This window comes from Podarcis tiliguerta (genome assembly GCF_965153285.1).
Source record: "Podarcis tiliguerta genome assembly, chromosome: 7".
NCBI lineage: Eukaryota > Metazoa > Chordata > Lepidosauria > Squamata > Lacertidae > Podarcis > Podarcis tiliguerta.
The window spans coordinates 74,078,207-74,105,897 of NC_139540.1; the positions used below are offsets into that span (position 1 = coordinate 74,078,207).

The following is a 27,691-nucleotide window of genomic DNA, read 5'->3' on the forward strand; positions in this document are numbered from 1 at the left end:
GCAAGATTTTTAAGGAGGGATTTACATGTTACAGGAAACATGGGACTGACAAAATTAGCAGTCCATGTTTATTTCTCCTCTTCCACAAAACGTTCTATAATTTGCTCCATATGCTGATACTGTTTATCTCATTTTATTTAATATCCCACCCTAACCTATGGGCTGATTGTGGCTTGTAACATTTTATAGTCCTCTCCCTGGAGGCTCACAATCGAAGACCCAGTAATATTTACCACGGACCTGGGTGTTATTTTCTCAATTTCCACTCATAGCTGTCAACTTTTCCCTTTTCTTGCGAGGAATCCTATTCGGAATAAGGGAATTTCCCTTTTAAAAAGGGAAAAGTTGACAGCTATGTTTCCACTTCGCCTTGGCACAAAGGATGCCCAGGAACCATCAGGAGTAAAGTACGATTTATTTCTTGAATTTAGGCAAGAGTCCCCAACAGTTCCATAGGTCTGTAATAAGCATTTGGGAGTGTCAACTCTTGCAAACACAATATACCCAATTCTGCCTCTTCTTCTACCATTTGAGCATCTGTTACAATGCCACGTACTTTTATCTGCCCCCTCTTGGAACTCCAGTGTGACTTCCTCTTGTCCCAATGCTGGACGCTATGGCTCCCCATCCCGCATCTCTTGTGTCTGGAGAAGGAAAGCCAAGCAGGCTGAGCCACAATATGACACACAGTGTTGCAGACGTGCACTTAGAACCCCACAATTGTGTTAAAGCCTCAGTGCCTAGGGCTTGCCGATCGAAAGGTCGGCGGTTCGAATCCCCGCGGCGGGGTGCGCTCCCGCTGTTCGATCCCAGCGCCTGCCAACCTAGCAGTTCAAAAGCACCCCTGGGTGCAAGTAGATAAATAGGGACCGCTTACTAGCAGGAAGGTAAACTGCGTTTCCGTGTGCGGCTCTGGCTCGCCAGAGCAGCGATGTCACGCTGGCCACGTGACCCGGAAGTGTCTTCGGACAGCGCTGGCCCTTGGCCTCTTTGAGTGAGATGGGCGCACAACCCTAGAGTCTGTCAAGACTGGCCCGTACGGGCAGGGGTACCTTTACCTTTTACTATCACCTCCAGAAGAGGTGTTGAATAGAGGACCCCACAGGGAACTACTGTTTTCAGCAACAGCCTTGTGTGCCTTAAAATATGTCCCTCCACACCTCACACTCCCAGCTTTGGTCATGTTTTTGCTGTACACAGCGCAGTGTAATCAAATAGACTGTGTCTTGTGCAAAAGGGGGAGATGAGTTCTTCAACGTTGGGGAAAATGTGGCAGAATTGCAGTTGCCTAGCAAGGCAAAGATTAAGGAATCTTGTTGGCAGATGAAGATGATGGAGTTTATAGAGCTGGCTGATCTCACCGGGAGAATCCGCGACCAGAAAGAAGAGGAACACCAAGAAGATTGGAAGAAATTTAAAGACTATTTGAATAAATATTGTAATATTAAAGATAGGTAACCACTTGAAAGAATTAATCAGGCCTAGGATTAAATAAATAAATAAGAAAATGTACAATAAGAAAAGTTAGGAAATTTGATTATGACTGCAATACGGTTTTATGAAATAATGATATTGGAAACTGCTACATTTAATTACAAGGAAATTCAGATGGAAGAGATTAGAGGAAGTCAAGTAATATGTTTATGAAGATGGATTTTAATTAACTAATCAAGTCTTAGTTTATGTGGTGATATATGGAAAATTTGAAGTATTTTCACATTCTTCTTTTTTATTTTTTTATTCTTTTTATTTTGTTATTGTTTATTCTCTTTTTCGTATGCTTTTGTATGAAAAATAATAAATATTATTGTGAAGAAAAAAAAAAAAAGATTAAGGAATCTTGTGTGTCAAAATGCAGGCTGAGGAGGAGAAGCGGCGGCAGGAGCTGGCGGCCGTTCAGAAAGCCCGGAAGGAAGAAGAACTGAAGCGAGAGCTGGAGAAGCAAAAAGAAAACAAGCAGGTCGAAGAGATCCTTCGCCTGGAGAAAGAGATTGAAGACCTGCAGCGCATGAAGGAGCAGCAGGAGTTGTCGCTGACAGAAGCGTCGCTGCAGAGGCTGCAGCAGCTCCGGGACGAGGAACTGAAGCGGCTGGAGGACGAGGCCTGCCGAGCGGCGCAGGAGTTCTTGGAGTCCCTGAACTTCGACGAAATTGACGAATGTGTCCGAAACATCGAGAGGACGCTCTCTGTGGGCAGCGGTTTCTGCTCGGAGCTCAGTGAGTTGACCGGGAGCGCGGGCGGCGAAAAGCCCAGTTTCAACTTCAGCCAGCCGTACCCCGAGGAGGAGGTGGACGAGGGCTTTGAAGCGGATGACGACGCTTTCAAGGATTCGCCAAACCCAAGCGAGCACGGCCACTCGGACCAGAGGACGAGCGGCATCAGGACCAGCGACGACTCTTCGGAAGAAGATCCGTACATGAACGACACGGTGGTGCCGGCAAGTCCTGCCACAGGCAACAACAGCACGCTTGTTCCTTCTGGCCACGACGCCCTCAGTCTCCACAACTCCTCCAGCGGTGAATCCACCTACTGCATGCCGGAAAACGTATCATGCAAGCCCCAGAACTCCACGGAGTTAATTACTCCCGATGCAGACTATGATTATGACCAAGATGACTACGAAGACGGTGCTATCACTTCCGGAAGCAGTGTGACCTTTTCCAATTCTCATAGCAGCCAGTGGTCCCCCGACTACCGCTGTTCTGTGGGGACATACAACAGCTCTGGGGCCTACAGGTTTAGTTCAGAGGGTGCTCAATCTTCCGTGAGTATTGCTTTCTTTGGTTAACCCACATGGGTGGCGCTGTGAGTTAAACCACAGAGCCTAGGACTTGCCGATCAGAAGGTCGGCGGTTCGAATCCCTGCAACGAGGTCAGCTCCCATTGTTCTGTCCCTGCTCCTGCCAACCTAGTAGTTCAAAAGCACGTCAAAGTGCAAGTAGATAAATAGGTACCACTCTGGCGGGTAGGTAAGCGGCGTTTCCGTGCGCTGCTCTGGTTTGCCAGAAGCGGCTTAGTCATGCTGGCCACATGACACGGAAGCTGTACGCCGGCTCCCTTAGCCAATAAAGCGAGATGAGCGCCGCAACCCCAGAGTCGGCCACGACTGGACCTAATGGATTGTGGACCTAATGGTCCACAATCCATTCCGAACCACAATCCATTCCGGAGGTCCGTTCGTAAACCAAAACAGGTCATAACCCAAGGCGCGTTTTCGCCAATGGAGCCTCCAAAAAAATTATTCATAAACCAAAAAAAGTTTGCAAACCAGGACACACACTTCCGGGTTTGACGCGTTCGTAATCCAAAACGTATGCAAACCAGAATGTTCACATACCAAGGTACCAATGTACATCTCTTTGGGAGGAATAAAAGTAATGTCAAGATTTTCTGGTTTAACCGTCACATTGTCAAAAGTTACTGTGCCACAGTAATCTTGATTAAGGACTACACATAACTACTACTATTATTATTAATTAGATTTATATACTGCCCTTCATCCAAAGATGGTGGTCCATAAGATACAAATACAACCTAACAATCCAAAAGTGTAGTCACAGCTTGTTAAAATAATTTTTACATCAAAGTATTTACTTGTGGTTCTTCAAAGTACACAAATGTAAGGACATTGTTTTAAGCATTATTATATTCCAAGTCCAATTTCTAGTTAGCAGCAATATAAAAACATAAAAATACCGATTTCCCTTGGCTTACTTTAATGACTGCTGTTCCGGCGTGGTGTAAACACCACTCCTTAGACCTCACAGGGATAACACTCTGGAGTCTAACACAACAGGAATAAAATTATTTCCTGAATTGTATTTGTCACAACAAGAGAAGCCACAGGGAAGAATTCCTTCACCAAAGGGAAAAAAGGAAGTGTGTGAAGAGTAGATGTTGAAAACAGAAGCACTTCTTAATAGTTATTGTTTGTCAAAACATTAGGTTTTGGAGGTTGGTTGGTTTTTGCTGTGACTCAGAAGTTCATTTCTGCTGCCACCCACTGAAAAGACATTTTTTTTGGTAGCTATGCTGCAGTCACACTAAAAGTGAACTTGTCGCCTGTTAAAAAACGAGCACAGGATTAATTTTAGTGGACATGAATGACACAACAGATGACTAACAGGTCAATTTATTTTGTGGAAGCAAGGTAAATAGCCTTGGTAGAAAGAGACAAAGGGAAATAATATTTGTGCCAAATGGAACATATTCTTTTAGGAACGTCCGTATTCTTGGTAGGGTGGGGGGTGAGAATGTGTGTAAGCTTACAGCAAAGCATCTGTAAATGCACCATACCCCAATTCTATGGATTGCTTATGGGAAATGGGCAGGGGACTTTGGCCTTCATCCCTTTCTTCCTTCACTGCAAGGAGAAGGGATCTGTCAAACAAGGAGATCAGGAGATCCTGCCTTTATATGAATGTACCACTGAACTTTTAACATCTGAATTAGGCTGGACTGTGATGAAAACATCTGCAGCCAAGCCTTTTCCTGTCAGTTAATTTCCCTCATTATGTTGATCTTCCAGTTTGAAGACAGCGAAGAAGACTTTGACTCAAGGTTTGATACCGATGATGAACTTTCGTATCGGAGGGATTCTGTCTACAGCTGCGTCAGCCTCCCTTATTTCCATAGCTTTTTGTACATGAAAGGTACAGAAACAGCCCAGAGTAACTTAAATAGCCAAACAAAATGTGGTGGTCTTCTTTCTCAAATACTGTGTATTCACACTACTTATTTGTGGGGTGATATAAAGCAGAAATTATGATAAATTAGGGGCAAGTAATGAGTAAACAAATCCAGGAAGATCTTTAGAGGCCGTTGATCAAGTTGATCAGAGGTGCAAACTGTTGGCAGAGTTTACCAGGATACATAAGAGAGAAGTAAAAGCTGCAGAAATAGCTGCTCTTCAATAGTCCATTTTTCAAATTCTTCCTCTGAAACAGTCCCCTCAAGACCAAGAGTTTTGATCTATACCAGGGGTCAGCAAACTTTTTCAGCAGGGGCCTGGTCCACTGTCCCTCAGACCTTGTGGGGGACCGGACTATATTTTGAAGGAAAAAAATATGAATGAATTCCTGTGTCCCACAAATAATCCAGAGATGCATTTTAAATAAAAGGACACATTCTACTCATGTGAAAACATGCTGATTCCTGGACCATCCGTGGGCCAGATTGAGAAGGTGATTGGCCCCCGGGCCTTAGTTTGCCTGCCCATGATCTATACTGTTGGTTTTCACGAGATTCTGTCAAATTATTGGGTTTCTGCATGTATAATAGTCACACATAACTCGGCCTTGTATTTCTTCTTTTAATTTGTAAGAGTGATAGACCCATCACTCCATTTGCCAGAGCAAAGGCATTCTGACAAGGCACTTTGACTGAAGGCCGTGTAATACGGATTATACCATCCGCAGAAGGATTGGGTCGTAGAGAAAAATGTTGGGATGAGAGAGCATATAGGAGAAAAAGCCTGAAGCTTGATTGTTCTCTCGGATGCTGGTTGAGGGTAGAGAGCTTGAAACCAAGGGTATAACTCTGTGACAATCTGCTGTTGAATCTGGTGAATGCTTGCTTGTTTGACCCTAGGCAGTTTTCAATATTTATTAATTGTATGGACCAATGGTTTTAAGATTCTGCTTCTTAAAAACATCCAGATTGCCTGATGAGAAATAGTTCTGATCTACACAACATTCCCTTTGAAGGAGTGTTGGCCATTTTGTTGCTGCAGTTGTTGTTGTTAAATGCAGGTTTCACAACCTATTTCCCTTTTCCTCAAGGTGGGTTGATGAACACTTGGAAGCGCCGCTGGTGTGTCTTGAAAGATGAAACCTTCCTGTGGTTCCGCTCGAAACAGGAAGCTCTCAAGCAAGGCTGGCTGCATAAGAAAGGTGGTGGGTCTTCCACTCTGTCCAGAAGGAACTGGAAGAAACGCTGGTTTGTTCTCCGGCAGTCCCGGCTGATGTACTTCGAAAACGATAGCGAAGAAAAGCTCAAGGGAACACTTGAAATCCGAACAGCCAAGTAAGCAAAGTCCACTTAAGGCATCCCACGCATAGAGTAGCCCCCTTCGGTGTCCTCAGAGGTAAAAAGCGCCTCAACTTCAAGGCACTGTTCTTTCTTACCTGCCTCCAACTGGGTGTTAAAAGCCATGCCTTTCCCCTCTGCCAGGATCTTAGCTGAGGAGATGGTGTTGGCAGCCTTCCCGTGTGCTCCTCTGATCAGCAGAGCGGCACTAAGCACCCATTGTCCTCCCAGTCACGGCCCTTTGGAAACCAGCCTCATGTGCTCTGTCCAGATTAGCGTCGTCTCCAGGACTTTTTTAAAATCATCTGGCTAAAACAACACATAATAAATTTGCATGCGGCTGGTAGCCGGCACAGATCAGTAGCTGAAGGAAAATGAGATGGAGATGAAGGAGATCCATATTAAAGCCTGCATGGAGATAAAGAATGGATTGGTGCCTCTATGGAAACAAAAGAGGGGCAAAATTGTTTGTAGGCCTTAAAAACTAGACTCCACTGGCTTAATATTAAGAAACGACACGATACGATATCTTTATTGTCATTGTCCCTTGCAGAACAATGAAATTGAAAAACGACATAAAACTACATAAAAACTACATAAAACTACGACAAAACTACCACAAAACTACACAAAACTACATAAAAACTACATAAAACTACATAAAAACTACATAAAACATTCAAAAACCCCTAAAAAACTCTAAAACCCCATTTTAAAATACACTATACTACAGAGACCCCTTATGCTGTGTTTAGAACCAGAATTGCATTAGCGTAGAAACTGTTTTTCAGGCGGCGAGTCCTGGCCTTTATAACCCTATACCTTCTTCCAGAAGGCAGAAGCTGAAAGAGATCATTTCCGGGGTGCGTACTATCATGTGCTATCTCTGCCGCTTTCTTATGGCACCTGGCAGCATAGATTTGAAAGACGGGGCATCAGGGTTCTGACAGTACAAATTCATCGTATTTCTCACTTCTCTGTCTGTTTTAGAGATATCGTTGATAACACTACTAAGGAAAACGGGATTGACATTGTCATGGCCGATAGGACCTATCATTTGATTGCTGAGTCGCCTGAGGACGCAAGGTAAGAACTGTCTCCCCCTTTACCCTTCCAGCCACTGATGTTTTGCAGATGTGAAGCCTAGTACTACTTGACCAGCAATAAACTCACTGCGGGATTCTTTCCCCACCCACAGAAAAATAAAATAAGCAGAAGCAATAGAATGGTTTTCAGACGGAGGCTTCATACAGAGTTCTGCTGACAGTATTCTTAAATTTTGGGCCCAGTGCCCAAAAGATATCCCAAAATGTACTATGATTTGCTATTGTCTCTAAGAATGTGCAAACTGGGGTTTGATCAGTTTGCCCACTCTGATACTTTTGCAAGTCGGGATATAAAATACTATAGCATGTGTAGTAGATGGGGCTGTAATTCCCTTTAGGGATAACAGTACCTGGAGACTGTCAGGTAGAATAAAGCACCCTAAAACCCATGCTGCTCAGCAGATTAAAAACCTTCAGATTGCTCAAGACAACTGCTAGCAGAATAAATATTAATATTTCAGTAATTACCTAAGAGAAGGCTACAATCTTTAAAAGTTACCATAGCTTGGAATTTTTCTCCTTCTCTCCCAATCTTGCTGTGAAGAGTTTCTTTTCAAATGGAGCAATGAGCTCATTGAAGGTTTTTTTAAAAAAGCCCCTAATACCCTCTCTCTCTCCAGTAGTCTGATTCCGTTTGTTCAATTCCCAGTTCTTTGACACTTGAAAATATTTACTTATTGCATGAATGTCCCATCTCAGCTCAAGGCGGTATACATTTTAGCCTCACATACTTCAAAGTGGATTTGAGACAGTGATTGGTCCAAGGATACCATAAGTGGAAATTTGAACCATAGTCTCCCACATTCTAGTCTCACACACTATCCACTTATACCTCACTAGTTCAGGTTCAAATATAGGATCCAGAGCTGGTTTTTTATCACCATCTGCGATCTGTCAAAGTGCCAACAAGATTTGCTAGTGTTTAAGGTGACTTTTCTCCTCTGTCACATAAACCATTTTTTTCCTACAAACACGAAGATAATTGTTTGCATTTCAAAATGTGTGTAGTATACACAGCACCCGCACGTTCCGCTCTTAACATTTTCTTTATCTTTCCATGACACACTACGACAAGAAAGATTAAACACAAAGCTGTTTGTTGGCAGAGAATTGATTTGTGAAACATGTCCATCAGTGTTGTCCCCTGGAGATTTCTTTTAAAAAATAAAAATAAAAATATTTTATTGGTTTTTCCATGTATACATTGTTATAAGAATTTAAGATCACAAATAATATAAATTAAATGTACAAGGCAAACACGTACATAATTATATACACCACATGTCTGAAACAGTACAGGAAGACAGTCCTGAAACCATTTTGACTCTGTTTCTCTGCAAGGAGGAAGGAAATAAAAAAACCTCCCCATTGTCTCTGTGCTCACAAATCCTGCCTTAAGGGCACATTTAAGGTGTGAATAGGGCGAGCCTGGACTGTGACCTGGATTCAGGAATTAAGTAGTTATAGTAACAAAAGAGTGGCCAAAACCCAGATAATGCAATCAGGTAACCTGCCAGACAGGAGATAAACCACACACTCAGGATTCTGTTTTAGAGCGCCTCCTGTGATGTATGTATGATGTTTCTGGGGGTGGTCTGGAGTTTGAGAGTGGGCAATTTCAAAAGTCTATATAAAGGCGGACACACCTCTGTTCTGGGTTCCTCCTCTTTCCTGCTTGTGGTGAGTGAGGACCCTGTTGCAACAGTTTAATAAAGATCAGGCTTAATAGCTGTTTTGCTTCTCAATATTCTCTGGTTCGCCTCTATGTTATTTTCTCCTACGGATAGGGAACCCACTTAAGGACTCTATATGGGCTCTTGGATACACCATAAGGGGGAAAGGGCAGATTTTGTTTATAACAATATTTCTCTAACAATTTTCCATATTCGCCCCCCTCCCCTGGACTTCCCTCATATTCCCTATTTGCTTTATTTCCATATTACTCACCCTGTGTGTTGTTTCCCAAAATTTTCCCAATACATATCTTACTTTTTGTTATATACAATTGTGTTTCTTTATTCAAACCCTGCCAGTGAGTCCAATTCTTTATGTTGCTTCTTCATATATGTTGTAAATGGTCCCCATTCTCTTTTAAAGTCTTTGTTATCCTTTTCATGTAATTTATCTGTTAATTTTGCCAGTTCTGCATATTCCGTAAGTTTCCCTTGCCATTGTTCATTCGTTGGTATTTCTTCTGTCTTCCAAGCTTGTGCTAATATAATTCTTGCCGCTCTTGTTGCAGCCCCCTGGAGATTTCTGCCTACCTCCCAAGTACTTGGCTCTTTTAACAAAAAAATGTACCAATGTACTGCAGAATTGAACCTCTCCTTCTTCCTCTGTTTCTCTTTATTCCCAGTTGTTAGGCTTTCATGTTCCTTATGTAAGATGTTCTGGGGTGTGTATGTATATGTGTGTGATTATATCCATCTTTCATAACATTAAAAAGCAAAGATCATTTCTTGTATAAACATTCTGACTTCAATAATTCTGTTAGTGTTGACATTTCAGACACCTTCGTTATTTCAGAAAACCATTCTTTTAATGTGGGAGCAAAATTAGTTCTCCATTTCTTAGCAACCAGCATTTTTGCAGCAGCTAGCAATTTCCATATACGTACAATGGTACCTCGGGTTACATACGCTTCAGGTTACAGACTCCGCTAACCCAGAAATAGTGCTTCAGATTAAGAACTTTGCTTCAGGATGAGAACAGAAATTGTGCTCCAGCGGTGCGGCGGCAGCAGGAGGCCCCATTAGCTAAAGTGGTGCTTCAGGTTAAAAACGGACCTCCAGAATGAATTAAGTACTTAACTCAAGGTACCACTGTAGTTCTTTGAAGCCCAAGACAGATTGTCACATAATACAGAGGACTGGATCTTCATGGGGATATTACAGTCATGTTTCTTCCACAATCATGTTGCAGTTATGGGTAGCTAATCCCTGGCCCAGGGGTCAGATCAAGCCTTCCCCACCAAAGCAAATTTTTATCTCCCCCTACACGTTTTGGGCAGCTGAGACCAAAAAAAAGTGGGTTCTAGTCCTCTCTGCTCACATTAGGGACCCTGATGAAGAGGCAAATAATCCCAGCTGTCTGTCATCAGATGAATATTTTTAATAAGCACGGAGGCAGCAATAACCCACTATCCTTTGCAAATCTACATAAATCATCTGAGGATACAGACTTGTGCCCTTTGTGTATATGCATGCAAAAGTGAGTTGGCCAAACCAACTTTTTGCCACACCCACATATGGCTTGCATGCATCTCTCAAAGAGTTGGTCACGGGTGAAGTTTTGGCCCTTGGTCCAGAAAAGGTTAGCCTTAGATGATCCCAGCTTTGCATGAAGACAGAACAGAAAGGCGGGGACAACACAGTGCGTCCTTTGTTCAACTCCTTTGATACTGGAAAAGATGCCAGAATAGTTAGTCATTATCTATTTTCACCTTTGGCCAAGAATTAGTGTGAAGGGCTCTAAACAGAAACGCCAGGAGGAAGTTAATGTTTAGCTGATTTAACTCGGGGACTATAAAGGTTCTCTGTTTAGTCAATCAAAAGCAACTTTTAGGTCTATAAATCAGTGTCATTCCAGACACTGCTGGTCTACATTTCCCATCATTGTCAGTCCTTGGCCAGGCTGACTGCCCCCCCCCCCTCGCAACAACAACTGGATGGACCACAGCTTCCTCATCTCTGCTATAAATGAGGGAAATAGCATGCATCTCCTAAAAAATAATCAGAAATCAATGCCACTTAGAAAATGAATATATTTGGCAAAGAGAAGCGCTGGATTGCCTTGGGCAAACTCCCCCCTCTCTTTCAGCCTAACTATTACATAGGTAAAGGTAAAGGGGCCCCTGACCATTAGGTCCAGTCATGGCCGACTCTGGGGTTGCGGCGCTCATCTTGCTTTATTGGCCGAGGGAGCCGGCGTACGGCTTCCAGGTCATGTGGCCAGCATGACTAAGCCGCTTCTGGCGAACCAGAGCAGCCCATTTACCTTCCCGCCGGAGCGGTACCTATTTATCTACTTTCACTTTGACGTGCTTTTGAACTGCTAGGTGGGCAGGAGCTGGGACTGAACAACAGGAGCTCACCCCGTCGCGGGGATTCGAACTGCCAATCTTCTGATTGGCAAGTCCTAGGCTCTGTGGTTTAACCCACAGCGCCACCCACATCCCTTCACTCAGTACATAGGCTTGTAATAATAATAATAATAATAATAATAATAATAATAATAATATATACCCCACCCATCTGGCTGGGTTTCCCCAGCCACTCTGGGCGGCTTCCAGCAAAATATTAAAATGCTTCCCTAAACAAGGCTGCCTTCAGATGTCTTCTAAAAGTCTGATAGTTGTTTATTTCTTTGACATCTGAGGGCCCTCTGCCTGGTTCCCTATAACTGTGCTTCTCACAGTGAGGGAACCGCCAGAAGGCCCTTGGAGCTGGACCTCAGTGTCCAGACTGAATGATGGGGGTGGAGACGCTCCTTCAGGTATACTGGGCCAAGGCTGTTTAGAACTTTAAGGTTCAGCACCAACACTTTGAATTGTGCTCGGAAATGTGCTGGGAGCCAGTGTAGGTCTTTCAGGACCGGTGTTATGTGGTCTCAGCAGCCACTCCCAGTCACCAGTCCAGCTGCCGCATTCTGGATTAGTTGTAGTTTCCAGGTCACCTTCAAAGGTAGCCCCACATAGAGCGCATTGCAGTAGTCCAAATGGGATATAACCAGAGCATGCACCACTCTGGTGAGACAGTCTGTGGGCAGGTAGGGTTTCAGCCTATGTACCAGATGGAGCTGGTAGACAGCCACCCTGGACACAGAATTAACCTGTGCCTCCATGGACAGCTGTGAGTCCAGAATGACTCCCAGGCTGCACACCTGGTCCTTCAGGGGCAGTTACCCCATTCAGGACCAGGGAGTCCCCCACACCCGCCTGCCCCCTGACCCCCAAAACAGTACTTCTGTTTTGTCAGGATTCAACCTCAATCTGTTAGTTGCCATCCATCCTCCAACTGCCTCCAGACACTCATACAGGACCTTCACTGCCATCACTCTTTCCGATTTGAAAGAGAGGTAGAGCTGGGTGTCATCTGCATACTGATAACCCAGTATGATAAAAGCATCTGTGTCAGCTGCACTTGGGCTCCTTGAAGGAAAAATAAAATGCAGGAGATAGCGCATGAATAAATGTGTCACGATACTTTACACCCATTAACAATAAAAACCTAGCCAAATGGAGGATTTAAGAATGCTGTGGAAAGTAACAAAATGTTTAAAAATGCCAGATTAGTGGGTGGGTAGACTGCAGCATGGGGTGCAGCATGGGGTGGCGCTGTGGGTAAAACCTCAGAGCCTAGGGCTTGCTGATCGCATGGTCGGCGGTTCGAATCCCCGCGGCGGGGTGAGCTCCTGTCTTTTGGTCCCAGCTCCTGCCCACCTAGCAGTTCGAAAGCACATCAAAGTGCAAGTAGATAAATAGGTACCGCTTTACAGCGGGAAGGTAAACAGCGTTTCCGTGTGCTGCGCTGGTGCCGGCTCACTAGAGCAGCTTCGTCACGCTGGCCACGTGACCCTGAAGTGTCTCCGGACAGCGCTGGCCCCCGGCCTTTTAAGTGAGATGGGCGCACAACCCTAGAGTCGGACACGACTGGCCCATACGGGCAGGGGTACCTTTACCTTTAGACTGCAGCATAACATGTCTAATAATACACATTAAGGAGGAAATAGTCTCAGTTTTGCAGTGTTGGGTTGTGCATTAGTTCTTATCTCTGTTGGGTGTAAAGCCATTGTAATTAATGCCCTGAAGCTGTCGGCTCAAAGTGGCATAGATATTAGAAAAAGGCAGTTTAGAATTTTTTATTTACTAAAGGACAATGTCTTTCAGTAAATTAAAGAGAAAATTGTGTCAAGATGAACACACCATGGCATTGAACTTTGTGGGAAATGGACCACATAAGTAGAGAATCGGGAGATACCGGCAATGTAAGGAATCAAAATGAGATTTTCCCACATATGGTGGAAGTTTGTGACCACAATGAATTATTGGAGGATTGTGGTTAATTTCATAAATGAAAATTTTCAGTTTAATAGGATAGTGGACACTTTGGTTTGTTAAAACCAGTGTTTATCTGGATAAACAGACAAGTTTTCTATTGTACATTAGCTAAAATTGTTTTTGCTAGTACTTGGAAAAGGAATCAAATATCAGCTAAGAATTAATAAGGAAAATTTGAGGGCAGGTGGTGCTTTTAAAACAGCATTTTTGAGGAACATAAAAATACAGAGTAACTTTGAGAAGTTGGGGTCTAGCGATTCAATGTATGAAAAGGTGATTCAGGTAGGGAATTCTATTTCAAACGGATGACAAAATGTTTTATGTGTTGAATGAATTGTGTATGGAATCTAGGTGCTTTTTTGTCTTTCGTTTGATAAATTCTGTGCATTCTAATCAAAAAGAAAAATGTTGTTAGAGATAGCTTTAAAGTACTTGGATACAGTGTTAGTGCAAAAATCACTGGCGAGTTTCTGTCTAACAATGGAGAGTGTTCCTTCTTTTGAATAAAAAAAAGTTTCATCTTGTCATAATGGTAAATATTAATACAGTGGTACCTTGGTTTACGTACTTAATCCGTTCCGGAAGTCTGATCTTAAACCAAAGGGTTCTTAAACCAAGGTGTGCTTTCCCATAGCAGCGGGGGACTCAATTTACAAATGGAACACACCTACTTTCGGGTCTGCAGCGTTCTTCATCCAAGTTGTTCATAAACTAAGCTGTTCTTAAACCAAGACAGCACTGTAGTGACATAACAGCACACAAATTGGAGAATGAAGATTAGTGGATTCAGATTCTTGAAGCAAATTTATTTTGTATTTACAGACAATAGTTAATTGTTTTAGGAGCTCATTAACTGCGGTAGGGAGGGCGTGGGGTGCCTCTTGGCTTTATCTAGAATGTGGGGAATGTGAATATCCTTCCAAGGAAAAATAAATGGGTCATCAGATGTTTGTTTCATTTCAAGACAGTCGTAAAGACAATCCTCCAGAATGAGAATCTTTTACTGATCTCCTTTTTTCTGTGTTTTCTCTTCCTTCAGTCAATGGTTCAGTGTCTTGAGTCAAGTCCACGCTTCCACAGAACAGGAAATCAGGGAAATGCACGATGAGCAAGCAAACCCACAGAATGCCGTGGTAAGGAAGGCTTACACTCAGCTTCAGATAGTTGCATATACGGTTGGTGGATCCACTGCTCAGTTTTTTTCCAGGAAAGAGGTGGCCTAGTTGTTGGATGAGTCCTGCCGCTGCATGTAGATTAGTGGTAGATCATATGCAGAAGGTGCAAGATTTAGCCTCCGGGATCTCCAGGCAGGGCTAGGGAAAACTCCTTTCTGAAACCCTGGCATGCTGCCATCCGTCAATGTAGAAAGATTCCCTTTTTCCCGTGTACTTGGCAAAGTAGGATTGTTTCTACTTGCTGACAGTCTCCACCACCTAAAGCAGGCGTGTCCAAACTTCTTTCAAAGAAGTGAATGATGTGAACATGCGTGAGGGCCGACCAAAGTTGTTGGACTTTTTTAAAGGATTGAAGTTGTTGAGCAGGGGCTGGATTAAACCAACAGGCGGATTAGGATTAGGCCCCCGGGCCGGACTTGTTTGCATTGCAACAGTGTCCCACCTATGAAGTGGTAAAATGTTACGATGTTGTGCAAGGTAGTTTGAATATGTTCTCCTTGGCATTTGAAGTAAATCAGAAACTGCTGATCGGTTTTCTTGCTCTGCTCTATTGCTTGCTTCGATTAATCAGCTTTTAAATAACTGTTAATATATATTGTTCTATTTTGTGCACTATTGGAAACCAACCTGGAATTGTGTTGACATGATGGATGAGTCTACAAATTGCAGAGATAAATAATGAATAGAAAATGGGCATTCATGCTCCCCCTATAAAAGCCTTCAGGAAGTGGTTTGGTGAATTTGATGGCAGAACTGGGAGCAGCTTGTTGGGGGAAACTCTGGAAACAGATTTTGACATGTACACCAAGTGAGATTGCCGCAATTACAGTAAAATACCAATGAGCATACAGTCTGGGATTAAACATTTTTCTGTTCATGCCTGCGAGGCATTTTATTCCTTGCAGTAGTGCCAGTATGGGACGCAGGTGGTGCTGTGAGTTAAACCACAGAGCCTAGGACTTGCCAATCAGAAGGTCGGCGGTTCGAATCCCCGCGATGGGGTGAGCTCCCGTAGCTCAGTCCCTGCTCCTGCCAACCTAGCGGTTCGAAAGCACGTCAAAGTGCAAGTAGATAAATAGGTACCGCTCTGGCGGGAAGGTAAACGGTGTTTCCGTGCGCTGCTCTGGTTTGCCAGAAGCGGCTTAGTCATGCTGGCCACATGACCCGGAAGCTGTACGCCGCCTCTCTCGGTCAATAAAGCGAGATGAGCATCGCAACCCCAGAGTCAGTCACGACTGGACCTAATGGTCAGGGGTCCCTTTACCTTTACCTTTAGTGCCAGTATAAAATAAAGCCTTATCAAGAGTTTTTGTTCAACTTGCTCAAAAGCAACTGATGTTTTTCCACTACCTCTTATTGTTGTATGCCAACCCACAACCCTCATTCTCTAAATCAAGTATTATTATCATCATCACAGTTTGTGTTACCATCCACACATGAAACTAAATGGGCATGTATTCCATGGGCCAGACAACACAATGTTCATTTTCCCTTTTTGTGTAGGGCACCCTGGATGTGGGATTGATCGATTCCGTCTGTGCATCGGACAATCCAGATCGGTAAGAACAAGTTCCACTTTCAGAAATCTTACTTTTTGTTCAGCCCTTTGTACTGAAACAGGACATGTTTTTTCTGCGAGACTATCAACTTGAGAAGTTAAAGAAGAAAAGAAAGGTAGAGCAGTTATTAATTCAGCCACTCTAATTTGCTAATGTGGGACGCGGGTGGCGCTGTGGGTTAAACCACAGAGCCTAGGACTTGCCGATCAGAAGGTCGGCGGTTTGAATCCCTGCAACGGGGTGAGCTCCCATTGCTCGGTCCCTGCTCCTGCCAACCTAGCAGTTCAAAAGCACGTTAAAGTGCAAGTAGATAAATAGGTACCGCTCCAGCGGGAAAGTAAACGGCGTTTCCATGTGCTGCTCTGGTTCGGCAGAAGCAGCTTAGTCATGCTGGCCACATGACCTGGAAGCTGTACGCCGGCTCCTTCGGCCAGTAAAGCGAGATGAGTGCCGCAACCCCAGAGTCGGTCATGACTGGACCTAAATGGTCAGGGGTCCCTTTACCTTTACCTTTATTTTGCTAATAGATCGAGCGTCTCTGTTTTGTGTTCAGAACCTGTGTCTTCATGTTGATCTTTGGAATAAACCAGCAAAGGTTTGAGCTAATTTTCACTGAGATAGACCTGAGTAAGGTGGAAGCAGAAACAAGTTTGGCCGTAGTTTTGAAATTGTGGGATTGTGCCAAGCTGTCAAATGTTAAGGTTTAAAAAACAAGTCAGGCAAAGTTGAATAATAAAGTGAATCAGCATTTGCTTAAATATACAGTACAAACAAAAGAGAATTGCTTTGTATGAGTCAGACTCACTTTGTTATGGTCCCAAATAGTATCCATGTTTACTATACAGGCCTTTTTTGCTTTATTTGTTTTTTCCCGGGCAGACCCAATTCATTTGTGATCATCACCGCTAATCGTGTTCTCCACTGCAACGCCGACACTCCAGAGGAGATGCATCACTGGATCACCCTGCTGCAGAGATCCAAAGGCGACACCCGAGTAGAGGGACAAGAGTTCATAGTGAGAGGTAGGAGCATCTTTCAGGTGAAATCCCCCTGCAAAATGGGGTATTTTTCTTACTAAACTCTGGCTCCCAAAGTACCGTATTTTTTGCTCTGTAAGACTCACTTTTTCCCTCCTAAAAAGTAAGGGGAAATGTGTGTGCGTCTTACGGAGCGAATGCAGGCTGCACAGCTATCCCAGAAGCCAGAACAGCAAGAGGGATTGCTGCTTTCACTGTGCAGCGATCCCTCTTGCTGTTCTGGCTTCTGAGATTCAGAATATTTTTTTTCTTGTTTCCTCCTCCAAAAACTAGGTGCGTCTTGTGGTCTGGTGTGTCTTATAGAGCGAAAAATGCGGTACTTGCTAATAACTTGAGGAGGCCACATTTAAGCAGTACATCTTAAGTCAAAAAGCCAAAGCGTGGATGTTTGCAATTGTCTTTTATGTCCAGAGGAGTTTTTAGTTCCTTTACAAGGCCGTAATGAGAAGCAGCTCCTTCCTGTACTAGCCACAATATTGCTATGAGGTCTGTTGCCTCTCCTCATCCGTACCAGTCAGGCAACTTTCAGTTTATTTATGCTGATGCAAGACTATAGGACAGGCATAGGCAAACTCCGGCCCTCCAGATGTTTGGGACTACAATTCCCATCATCTGTTAGCTAGGGATGATGGGAATTGTAGTCCCAACATCTGGAGGGCTGGAGTTTGCCTATGCCTGCTATAGGAGGTTGGGGAAAATCTGAAAAGGCTATAACAAGAGAGTTGGGTGGGGAAGCTTCTTAGAGCTGATTGAGGTAGACCTTTTGGCAACTCTGCCCCAAATATCTCCTGTTAAAGCTTGTGACATTGGGCTGAATTGAAAGGGATTCCTTCTAAAGCACAGGGAGGATTTTAGAGCTGGGTATTCTCTGTTTGTTTTATATTAACACAGAGGGTGGATTGAACAATAACAAAGTAGTTAGTTCACCTCAAAGTTGGGGAGGCATTTTTCATTGCCCTCTCCTTCCCTGAGAGGGGAAGGTGCCGTTTCAGGGTAATTGTGAGGACTAAATAGTTTCTGAGTTGCTTCAGAGAAGGGGATTTGGATTGTGGAATGTCAGCTTTAAAAAGATAAATCCCTGGTACTTCCCCCCTAAAAAACTGGTAGCTGCTAATATGATAAAAATGCCAGTGGGCTTGGAAGGTTTTTTTTTTTGTTTGTTTGTTTTTTGAGGGGGGTGGGTTCTTTTCTAAAAAGTTTAAATATTGCCAGCCAACCTATTCCATTTTTTCCTTCTTCCCTGAGGGGGAAGAATGGAGGAATGATTTAGTACACACCCTACTCACTCACAAAACAAAATCCATTCTCCACTGAACCCCATTGTACACGGCTTAGGTGTTAATACATGACATGCCTACATGTATTAGACCTGACAACATTATGCCCAGATGTGCCTATTCAAAGAGAAACATTTTGGCTTCATCTTGACTTAAGAACGGTTATTAAGTCCTACATCAAAACAGCCTTCTGAGAAGAACTCAGTAAATGCTGTTTTATTGTTTTATGTGTTGTAAATAGCAGGAGGTTTTAAAAATATGTTTTGAGAAAGTGACTAGCAGCCAAAAGCTGAGAGCAGCTCTAGAAGAGCATCAGTATTCAGGAAATGTTTTTTTCTCTAAACTATAGGATGGTTACATAAGGAGGTTAAGAACAGCCCAAAGATGACTTTGTTGAAGTTGAAGAAGCGGTGGTTTGTCCTGACACACAACTCATTGGATTATTACAAAAGCTCCGAGAAGAATGCCCTCAAACTGGGCACCCTGGTCTTGAACAGCCTCTGCTCTGTGGTACCACCGGATGAGAAAATCTTTAAAGAAACAGGTAACTAATTTCAACAGGAGCTCTTCCTCTAGATTCAAGTGATGTGGCCATCGATAATCATATTAAAAATCTGCTAAAATAGTTTAGGGTATCAAATTAAAGTGTTAGGCAAAATAACAAAAAGTGTATTCTTAGGTCTCCCAGATACATTAGCATATATAATTTTATGGTATTACTCCAAAAAAAAAGTGATGCTATCAGCCATCAAACCTCAGAAATACACTTTTCCCAAAAAGTTTCCACAATTATAGCTGCTAGTTTTGGAGCTAGTGTTTGCCGATCAGAAGGTCGGCGGTTCGAATCCCCACGACGGGGTGAGCTCCCGTTGCTTGGTCCCTGCTCCTGCCAACCAAGCAGTTCAAAAGCATGCAGTGCAAGTAGATAAATAGGTACCGCTCTGGCGGGAAGGTAAACGGCATTTCCATGCACTGCTCTGGTTCGCCAGAAGCGGCTTAGTCATGCTGGCCACATGACCCGGAACTGTACGCCGGCTCCTTCGGCCAGTAAAGCGAGATGAGTGCCGCAACCCCAGAGTCGGCCACGACTGGACCTAACGGTCAGGGTACCTTTTTACCTATTCTTCCTAAATTGGCCTCTAAAGTGGTTTTAATTTGCACACACTTCAGAGATGTAGAGAGCCGGCCTTTGCACTGTTTTGATCTGTATGATGTTAAGTAAGACAGGATACAGTATATCAGGTTACTTCAAGAAAGCAGTATACTATAAACATTAATAAGCCTGCAGATCAGACTTATGAACTGCACTCCTTTGAGTCACCCACTGTTGCTGTTATGATTTTTGACAGCTCACCTTCACCACTTGTCTATTAATAGTTTGAGTAAATCAGATTAACAAGGTGTTTTCTTATTTACTCTTGCCTCAGGTTACTGGAATGTGACCGTGTACGGGCGCAAGCACTGCTACCGCCTCTATACCAAACTTCTCAACGAAGCCACTCGCTGGTCAAGTGCTATCCAGAATGTGATAGACACAAAAGCACCCATAGACACCCCCACCCAGCAGCTTATTCAAGACATTAAGGTAGGCTCGTGGTCTTGGAAAAATACGCTTCCAGAAGACAATCAACCACATTATTTCCCACTCATAAAGAAAGAGAATTGCTAAATGTTCCAAAACTGAGGCATTTGTTTGAAGAAGAAACCTATTAAGTGTTGTGGGGAAAACTCCAATGAGGATTGTAATTGCTCAGTGGCAGAGGCCAGGGGGAGGCAGAACAAGAACCGGGAGGGTGGTATATCCTGAAAGAGCTATTGCTGACTGGCTAGAACCCTGAACAAGAACATTCCATGCTGCAACATTTTGTTGCAGTTCCCACTTGCAATAGGAGGTGGAGGAATACGAGAATGGTAGTGACATTTGTACTACAACAAAGAGGTGCTCATGCTGCTCTGCATATTTATGACTCGAAAATAAAACAAAAATCGAGAGAGTTCCGGATCTTTGTTTCATTCTGTTCTGTTTGTGAATTGGGCCCATGATACCAGGCAGCAGCCTTAACAAGCACAGTAGACTTTATCTCAGCCTCTAGGCAACTAACTGGTCAACGTGTTCCTATTTTCTCATGATATTGGATTCTTTTAGCTTTGCACTATGCTGCTACAAATGGTTTAATGTTACTCTGGTTTGTTGGTTTGTTTTTAGCTCTCGGTTCTTATGCATTTTATTGTGATTTTTAGGGTGCACAGTGTTTATTTTAGTGGGTTATAACTCTTCTAAATTGGAGGTGATGGCTGTTATTTTTTCCAATTTTCATCCTCCGTTTCATCCCAGAGGAGCTCAGGGCAATACAAATAAAATTAAATTAAAATGTAACACATTTAAAAGCATTATTAATATCTAAAAATACTTAAATGGTCATGGGTGGGTGGGTGGCATGCTTTTTCCTGAAGTTTATATTCCGCTCCAAAACAAGTCAGCTTTTTCTGGTAGAACCATTTCCCTTTTGAGCTGTTGACCTTCCACAAGCATTCAGTGGAGGCTTGTTTTTCATCCTCAGCCAGTGAATAATCTTGCTATTTACACAGGAGAACTGCCTGAACCCCGAAGTTGTTGAGCAGATCTATAAGAGGAACCCGATTCTTCGCTATACACAGCACCCACTGCATTCCCCACTATTGCCACTTCCATATGGGGACATCAACCTGAACGGTAAGTCCTTCGGACACTCGAGACCATTCCCTTCCCTTTGCAAAGCCACCTTTGCCTTGGGACAGTTTCATGAAGATGAGATGCCTTGGCTCCTTCGCTCATCACCTTAACAGTAATATTCTCATCAGTTTGCTGCTATATTTAACCAAAAGAGGTTGCCAGCAACTGCCAAGTGCTGTTCCCAACTCATCACTCCAAATCATACTCCTGGTTTCTGTTGTTGTTGTTTAGTCGTGTCCGACTCTTCATCCGATCCCATGGACCAGAGCACGCCAGGCACTCCTGTCTTCCACTGCCTCCCGCAGTTTGGTCAAACTCATGCTGGTAGCTTTGAGAACACTGTCCAACCATCTCGTCCTCTGTCGTCCCCGTCTCCTTGTGCCCTCCATCTTTCCCAACATCAGGGTCTTTTCCAGGGAGTTTTCTCTTCCCATGAGGTGGCCAAAGTATTGGAGCCTCAGCTTCAGGATCTGTCCTTCCAGTGAGCACTCAGGGCTGATTTCCTTAAGAATGGATACGTTTGATCTTCTTGCAGTCCATGGGACTCTCAAGAGTCTCCTCCAGCACCATAATTTAAAAGCATCAATTCTTCGGCGATCAGCCTTCTTTATGGTTTCTGTACCTCTTCCCAATTCTCCTTCGCCATCAGTATTCTAAGCAGGAAAGGGCAATGTGAAACCAAGAGGGAAATAAACATTGGAACCCAACTGCATGGGGCTGGTTCATTCATACACTTCACGAGGAAGTCCAGGAAGCCTGACTGAGGTTATGAGGAAGCTAGCGCTCGCCTAGCTTAGCTGCAGAGGGAGGCAGTGGCTTCACCAGTGTGGAATAATACAGTGTTGGCCACAATGTCCAGGAGCCAGACACAGTCACTTTGCAGCCCACTGCTCCCCGCTCCAAATTAATTTATTTATATGATTTTTATACCTCCCTCTCCATCTCTGGACAGATCACCAAAAAAAATTAAACCTTAGAAGTATACAAATAAAACATAGGCAAAATCTTAAAACAGTTAATGCAGCTTCAGAATAAAAAGCCAAGCAACAGTAAATGATACTGCAGATAACATAAATAATTTGATGCAAAACCATTGATACCCAAATATTTGACCAAATAACCCAATTCCAAGAAAGGAGGAAAAAAGGAATAAGGGTAGACATTCGGACATCTGTGCAAACTATGTCTCTTAATTGTTCCAGTATAAGAAGAAAATGGGAGCTTTGTAAACACACCTGTTGAGACATACTGTTTCAGAAGCTTGCCCCATGTGAATTACGACAATAGTTTGATTGTCTGAGCAGCGAGATGTACTTCCATGTTCTGTTTTCCAGTGCTAAAAGACAAAGGCTACACCACCCTCCAGGATGAAGCTATCAAGATCTTTAATTCTCTGCAGCAACTTGAGTCCGTGTCAGACCCTATTCCTATTATTCAGGGTATTCTGCAGACGGGGCATGATTTACGGCCTTTGCGCGATGAGCTCTACTGCCAGCTGATCAAGCAGACCAGCAAAATGCCTAATCCGGGGAGCGTTGGCAATCTGTACAGCTGGCAGATCCTCACTTGCATGAGCTGCATGTTTCTGCCAAGCCGCGGGATTCTCAGATACCTGAAGTTCCACCTAAAAAGGTAAGCAGAGCTATGGATGATTGCACACAATGGGGGTGGGCCATGCAATAGTTTGAAGGTACAAGGGTAGGAAACTTCTACAGCTTGTTTTATTTGACCCATAGAGCTAACTGAGTGGTGTGATCTGCAGGAGCTGACCTTGGAGAGAAAAGTGGTCATGTGGTGTGCCGTTGAACTGGGTATACAGCCTGCCTCTAAGTTCATGTTGGGTTCACTATTGTATCCTGGAGAGAGGTGTGTTGTGGACAGGGACAGATCCCTAAACACCCTTAGAGTTGGGAGTAAGAGCAGGGCTCAGCAGGTTCCGCAGATGTCAGGAATTTCTGCCATTGGCCCATCAAGCAAACACTGGAAACTAATGCATCTTGGAGGAGGTGATGGGAGACAGTTGTAGGACTGATTGGACCTCAGAAAGCCACACCACATAAGGGAATGGCCAGCAAGGGCAGGTAGGGCAGAGAGAGGGAGAATGAAAGTGCAAAGCAGGAGAGAGACTCAAAGGAAGCAGAGATGGAAGCAGAGAGGAGAGGCTGTATCTCCCAAGATTGGAACGCTGGGCCAAATCTGAGGCCAGCTGAGTCAGAACTCAGTGCAGAGAAGAGCTGGACTGAAAAGACGCCAGATAAGAGAAATGTAACCAAGCTGAGAGTCATATGCAGTCTCCTGCCCAGAGCTTGAGGGAAAGAAGAACTGTGACTCTGGGAGGTTGGAACAGCACAAGGCAGAGACAGGGTGCAGTTATCCACCATCAACATGCCTGCAAATATAAGATGTCAATACAAAGGAGCTTTCTATGCAACCACCTTGCTTGCGAGAATGATCTATTCATGGGGTGGTGGTGGAGGCTTTTGATATACGGTGGTGCCTTGGTTTTCGAGGTCCGAAATGCCTGGAAGCAGAAGCCTCAAAATGGAAAACTTAAAATGGAAGCCACATTTTCTATTCGACTTCTGAGGCACGTTCGAAAACTGAGGCACTTACTTCCGGGTTTTCGGCATTCGAATTCCGAAACGTTCGACTACGGAGGCGTTTGAAAAATGAGGTACCAATGTAGAGGGTTGGTGAAAATGGTCTCACAACCACAACAGTAGTTGCTTGGGCTGAATGCTCCCACCATTGCCTCTTAAATGCTTTTCTAATCACCACATTCAAGAAAACAAAACATGGAGCAATTAAATCACAGGGTTTCCCCTCACAGGGTACGTGACCAGTTTCCAGGCACAGAAATGGAGAAGTACGCCCTCTTCATTTATGAATCGCTGAAAAAAACCAAAGGCAGAGAGTTTGTGCCATCCCGGGATGAAATTGAAGCCTTGATCAACAGACAAGAGATGACATCCACCGTCTACTGTCATGGCGGCGGATCCTGTAAGATCACCATAAACTCCCACACCACTGCTGGCGAGGTAAGATGAGGCTTGGACTGGATTGCCTGGGTTGAGCTTCAGGGTGTGGAGGGTCCGCCATTTTGTGCAGTGCGTTTGTGGCCTATTGAACTTTAATTCAAAGTTTCGTGTGACTTACTAATAACCATATAATTTTAGTCAGTGATCTGTCTTCTGAGATGCAGAAGCATATAGGGTGCTGGCAATGACATTTTACTCAGAGAAGGTCTTTTGAAATTAATGGGCCCAACTGAGTAATGTTTATTAATTTCAGTGGATCTACTCTGGGTAAAACGCAGTGTTTATGAATGTTGCCTATTTTTCATTGTGTAGAAATGTATTAGGAGACCCTAATTGTTTTGATTTGTACAGACATGCAAATCACAGTGCAGGACCAACTATTCCAAATATGAGGAACAGTATGAGAGAGAAATGTGGTATAGCAGACGTAACAGTAATTTGCTTTGGGTTGGATGTAGTTCTGTCTATGCTTTTACTGATATTACGCATTTGGTTTTATGATTATGCTTGGCTACTTTTAGTTGAAGAGCAGAAACTTTGCAGTATGCCAGTTGTTGGACATTCTAAGGAAGAATAGTCAATCTGTACTATATGTGTATCTTCCAATAGTTATTGATGTTTCTAGCCAACTTAAAAATGTGAAGTCTATAATCTGGAAATGCTGTATCAAGAAAGAGCCTGGAATGTGAAATGTTGACTGTTGAAAGTTAAAAACAAAAGCAAGTGCAATGAAAAAAATAGATGTTCATATGCTTTTGAACATAATTTGTACTTTAGCCTTCAGTGTGGCTAATTGATGCTTTTACCTTTTATGGTCTAACATTCTTTGTCTCGTTTTTGGTTTTTGTCTACTAGGTTGTTGAAAAGTTAATTCGGGGTCTGGCCATGGAAGACAGCAGAAATATGTTTGCCTTGTTTGAATACAATGGAACTACAGATAAAGCCATTGAAAGCAGGACCGTTGTGGCTGATGTCTTGGCAAAGTTTGAAAAGTGAGTGTGCCTCTCCTAATAAGTAAGCAATTAAAAGCCCTAACCGCAGCCTTTTAAATTTCCCTTTCGTGAATCAATGGCATCTCCCCGTCCACTGCCCTCTCCTGCAAAGAGGGATTAATGAAGCGCTTGTAAGCCTGGGAATGATTTCATCACTATTCATTGTGGTACTTGTGTTGTGCTGTCCTAAAATTTCCTCTCTTCGGCCTTACCACCTGCAACCCTCCCTCCCCTTGGACTTCGTCTTCAGTCCAAGCCTTTTCTTCTTTATGATTTTCCACAATTGGTACGTCTCTAACAAAGGAACTAGTCACAACGCATTTGCACAGGTAGTTTCCCCAGAATCTCAGTGGCAGCTTAAAGTTCATCTGTCTCCTAACACTGCTGCTGAAACTGATATTTGTGCAAAGCTGGTTACTGCAATTGTGGCAAATAGTAGAAAGAGCGTCCCCAATACTTTCTCCTTCCCATTTCTCTAGCGGCCCTGTTTTATATTTTGTTAACGGGCAGGTGGACCGGGTTTTAAACCTGCTTCAAATTTGCATCCAGTACTTTATGTGTTAAGGGACGCGGGTGGCACTGTGGGTTAAACTACAGAGCCTAGGACTTGCTGATCAGAAGGTCAGCGGTTCGAATCCCCGCAATGAGGTGAGCTCCTGTTGCTCGGTCCCTGCTCCTGCCAACCTAGCAGTTCAAAAGCACGTCAAAGTGCAAGTAGATAAATAGGTGCCGCTCCGGCGGGAAGGTAAATGGCGTTTCCATGCGCTGCTCTGGTTCGCCAGAAGTGGCTTAGTCATGCTGGCCACATGACCCGGAAGCTGTACGCCGGCTCCCTCGGCCAGTAAAGCAAGATGAGTGCCGCAACCCCAGAGTCGGCCACAAATGGACCTAATGGTCAGGGGTCCCTTTACCTTATGTATTTGCTTCAGCTAAAGTTTTTACCCACAAATCAAATTTCTTCTGTGGGTTTTGATTCCTTGTATTATCCTGGTTAGGACGTCAACTGTGAGACAGCAATCCATGACCTTGCTCTCTTGACCACCAGTTGTTCTGAGCCAGCTCCGTAATGCTAGATGCCATAGGCTGATTAAAGAAACAAAAACCTGCCTACAGACTGAAAAATAACATTAGAGTTGGCATCGCCAACATTGATGCCCATGGGCAGCAGTGTCATCATATACAGTACATCCTTTGGCCCCAGCAGAGGCTCCCCAATCCTCCCAATTCTCTGTGTTTCATCTTTTGCAAAATGCAGTTCTTTGGCTGGGATATATGTGCCATTGGGGTTTTGTTTGCTTGTTGCTTGTCTAATGATCCTCTCCAGAGCTTTTTTTTAATAAATAATAATAATAATGCAATATTTTAAACATTGATCCTGTGTCAAATAACCTGTTCTCATTATTTTGTAGCCTCTTCCCCCCCCCCCCCCATATTTGGACATTACCATTCTTGCTGCAGCTAAAGTTTTTGCCACCATTATTTTGTCTTTTGGGGGGGAGGTACTTCCTCCTTAACTTTCCTAATAGAATAACCAAAGGATCTGTCTCTAGTTTGCAATTTGTGATCTCATCAGTTTTCCTAATCATTTTAATCTAAAATATCCCTGCAGTTTTGCAATTCCACTAAATATGCCTGAATCCTGCTTGATCTTGAGCACCTCCATCATGAAGTGGGACAGAGTTTGTACATTTTTTGTAATCTGATAGGCTAGTGCACACACCATGGGGTTACATTCAAACATGCAACTCCAACTCTACAGCCTGAACCCATTAGTAACATTTGACTATTTGATTTTGCTGAATGTATAAAGTGGTGTTCATGGAAGTTGATATTTGAGCCATAGATTAAGATCCTGATTACCAAATCCACATGTTCCACATAGCAAAAGTTTCAACTCTCATCTTAAATACAGCTTTTAGATTTTAGTGTCAGTTTATATTTGATTATTTGTACTCAAACTGCCGAGTATTTGTGTTTTCCCAGGCTTGGTGCTGCTTCAGAAGGTGAGAATACAGCATGGAAATTTTACTTCAAGCTCTACTGCTTCCTGGACACGGAGCATGTGCCAAAAGATAGTGTGGAATTTGCATTCATGTTTGAGCAGGTACGGAGAGGAAATAAGGTTGTTATACTTTGGGGAAGAGTAAGTGATGTGAGACACACACACACACACACACACACAGAGGGAGAGGGAGAGAGACTCCATTCAAATCAAAGAGGCAAGCTGCTTTGATTGACACCTACCTGACGTAACAAGGATCTCCTGGTTTAAATGGACCTGGATTGAGGCAGATCACCAAGGAGAGAGGGGAGCCTGGTGGTGCTCATTCCTGACTTCCTCAGCCATGTTTCGCAAGCCATGATCATTACATCACTACAAATTAAGAGCCCTGCTGCATCTGATCTTGTTCAGTGTCCATTTTCCCACAGCAGCCAATCAGATGCCTGTGAGATGCCCACAAGCAGGGCACAGGAGCAGAGGCCCTGTTCTCCTGCCATTGTTGCTGCACAACTGATTTTGGAGGCATGGTGCCTCTGATGCTGGAGACAGCATATAGCCATCATGACTAGTAGCTGTGTATAGCCTCTATCCTCATAGATTTGTCTAATATCCTTTCAAGGCTATCACTGCATCTTCCATAGTTAATGTACTGTACTGTCCCCTATATCCCACGTCATTTGCCCATCAGTAAAATGGGTATAGGGACG

At 43.6% G+C, this 27,691-nt stretch overlaps 1 protein-coding gene across 1 annotated transcript in view; it reads left to right on the plus strand.

Moving 5' to 3' along the window:
- MYO10 (myosin X) overlaps window positions 1-27,691 on the plus strand; it is a 198,168-nt gene that overhangs the window by 164,784 nt on the left and 5,693 nt on the right. Inside the window, exons 25-38 of the mRNA XM_083449257.1 lie at window positions 1,859-2,764; window positions 4,529-4,652; window positions 5,781-6,024; window positions 7,018-7,113; window positions 14,231-14,324; window positions 15,870-15,925; window positions 16,805-16,947; window positions 18,589-18,783; window positions 19,667-19,824; window positions 20,829-20,952; window positions 22,287-22,584; window positions 23,783-23,990; window positions 24,846-24,982; window positions 26,966-27,086. Of these exons, the coding sequence (XP_083305383.1) occupies window positions 1,859-2,764; window positions 4,529-4,652; window positions 5,781-6,024; window positions 7,018-7,113; window positions 14,231-14,324; window positions 15,870-15,925; window positions 16,805-16,947; window positions 18,589-18,783; window positions 19,667-19,824; window positions 20,829-20,952; window positions 22,287-22,584; window positions 23,783-23,990; window positions 24,846-24,982; window positions 26,966-27,086 (2,904 nt within the window). The remainder of the gene's footprint in view (window positions 1-1,858; window positions 2,765-4,528; window positions 4,653-5,780; window positions 6,025-7,017; window positions 7,114-14,230; window positions 14,325-15,869; window positions 15,926-16,804; window positions 16,948-18,588; window positions 18,784-19,666; window positions 19,825-20,828; window positions 20,953-22,286; window positions 22,585-23,782; window positions 23,991-24,845; window positions 24,983-26,965; window positions 27,087-27,691) is intronic.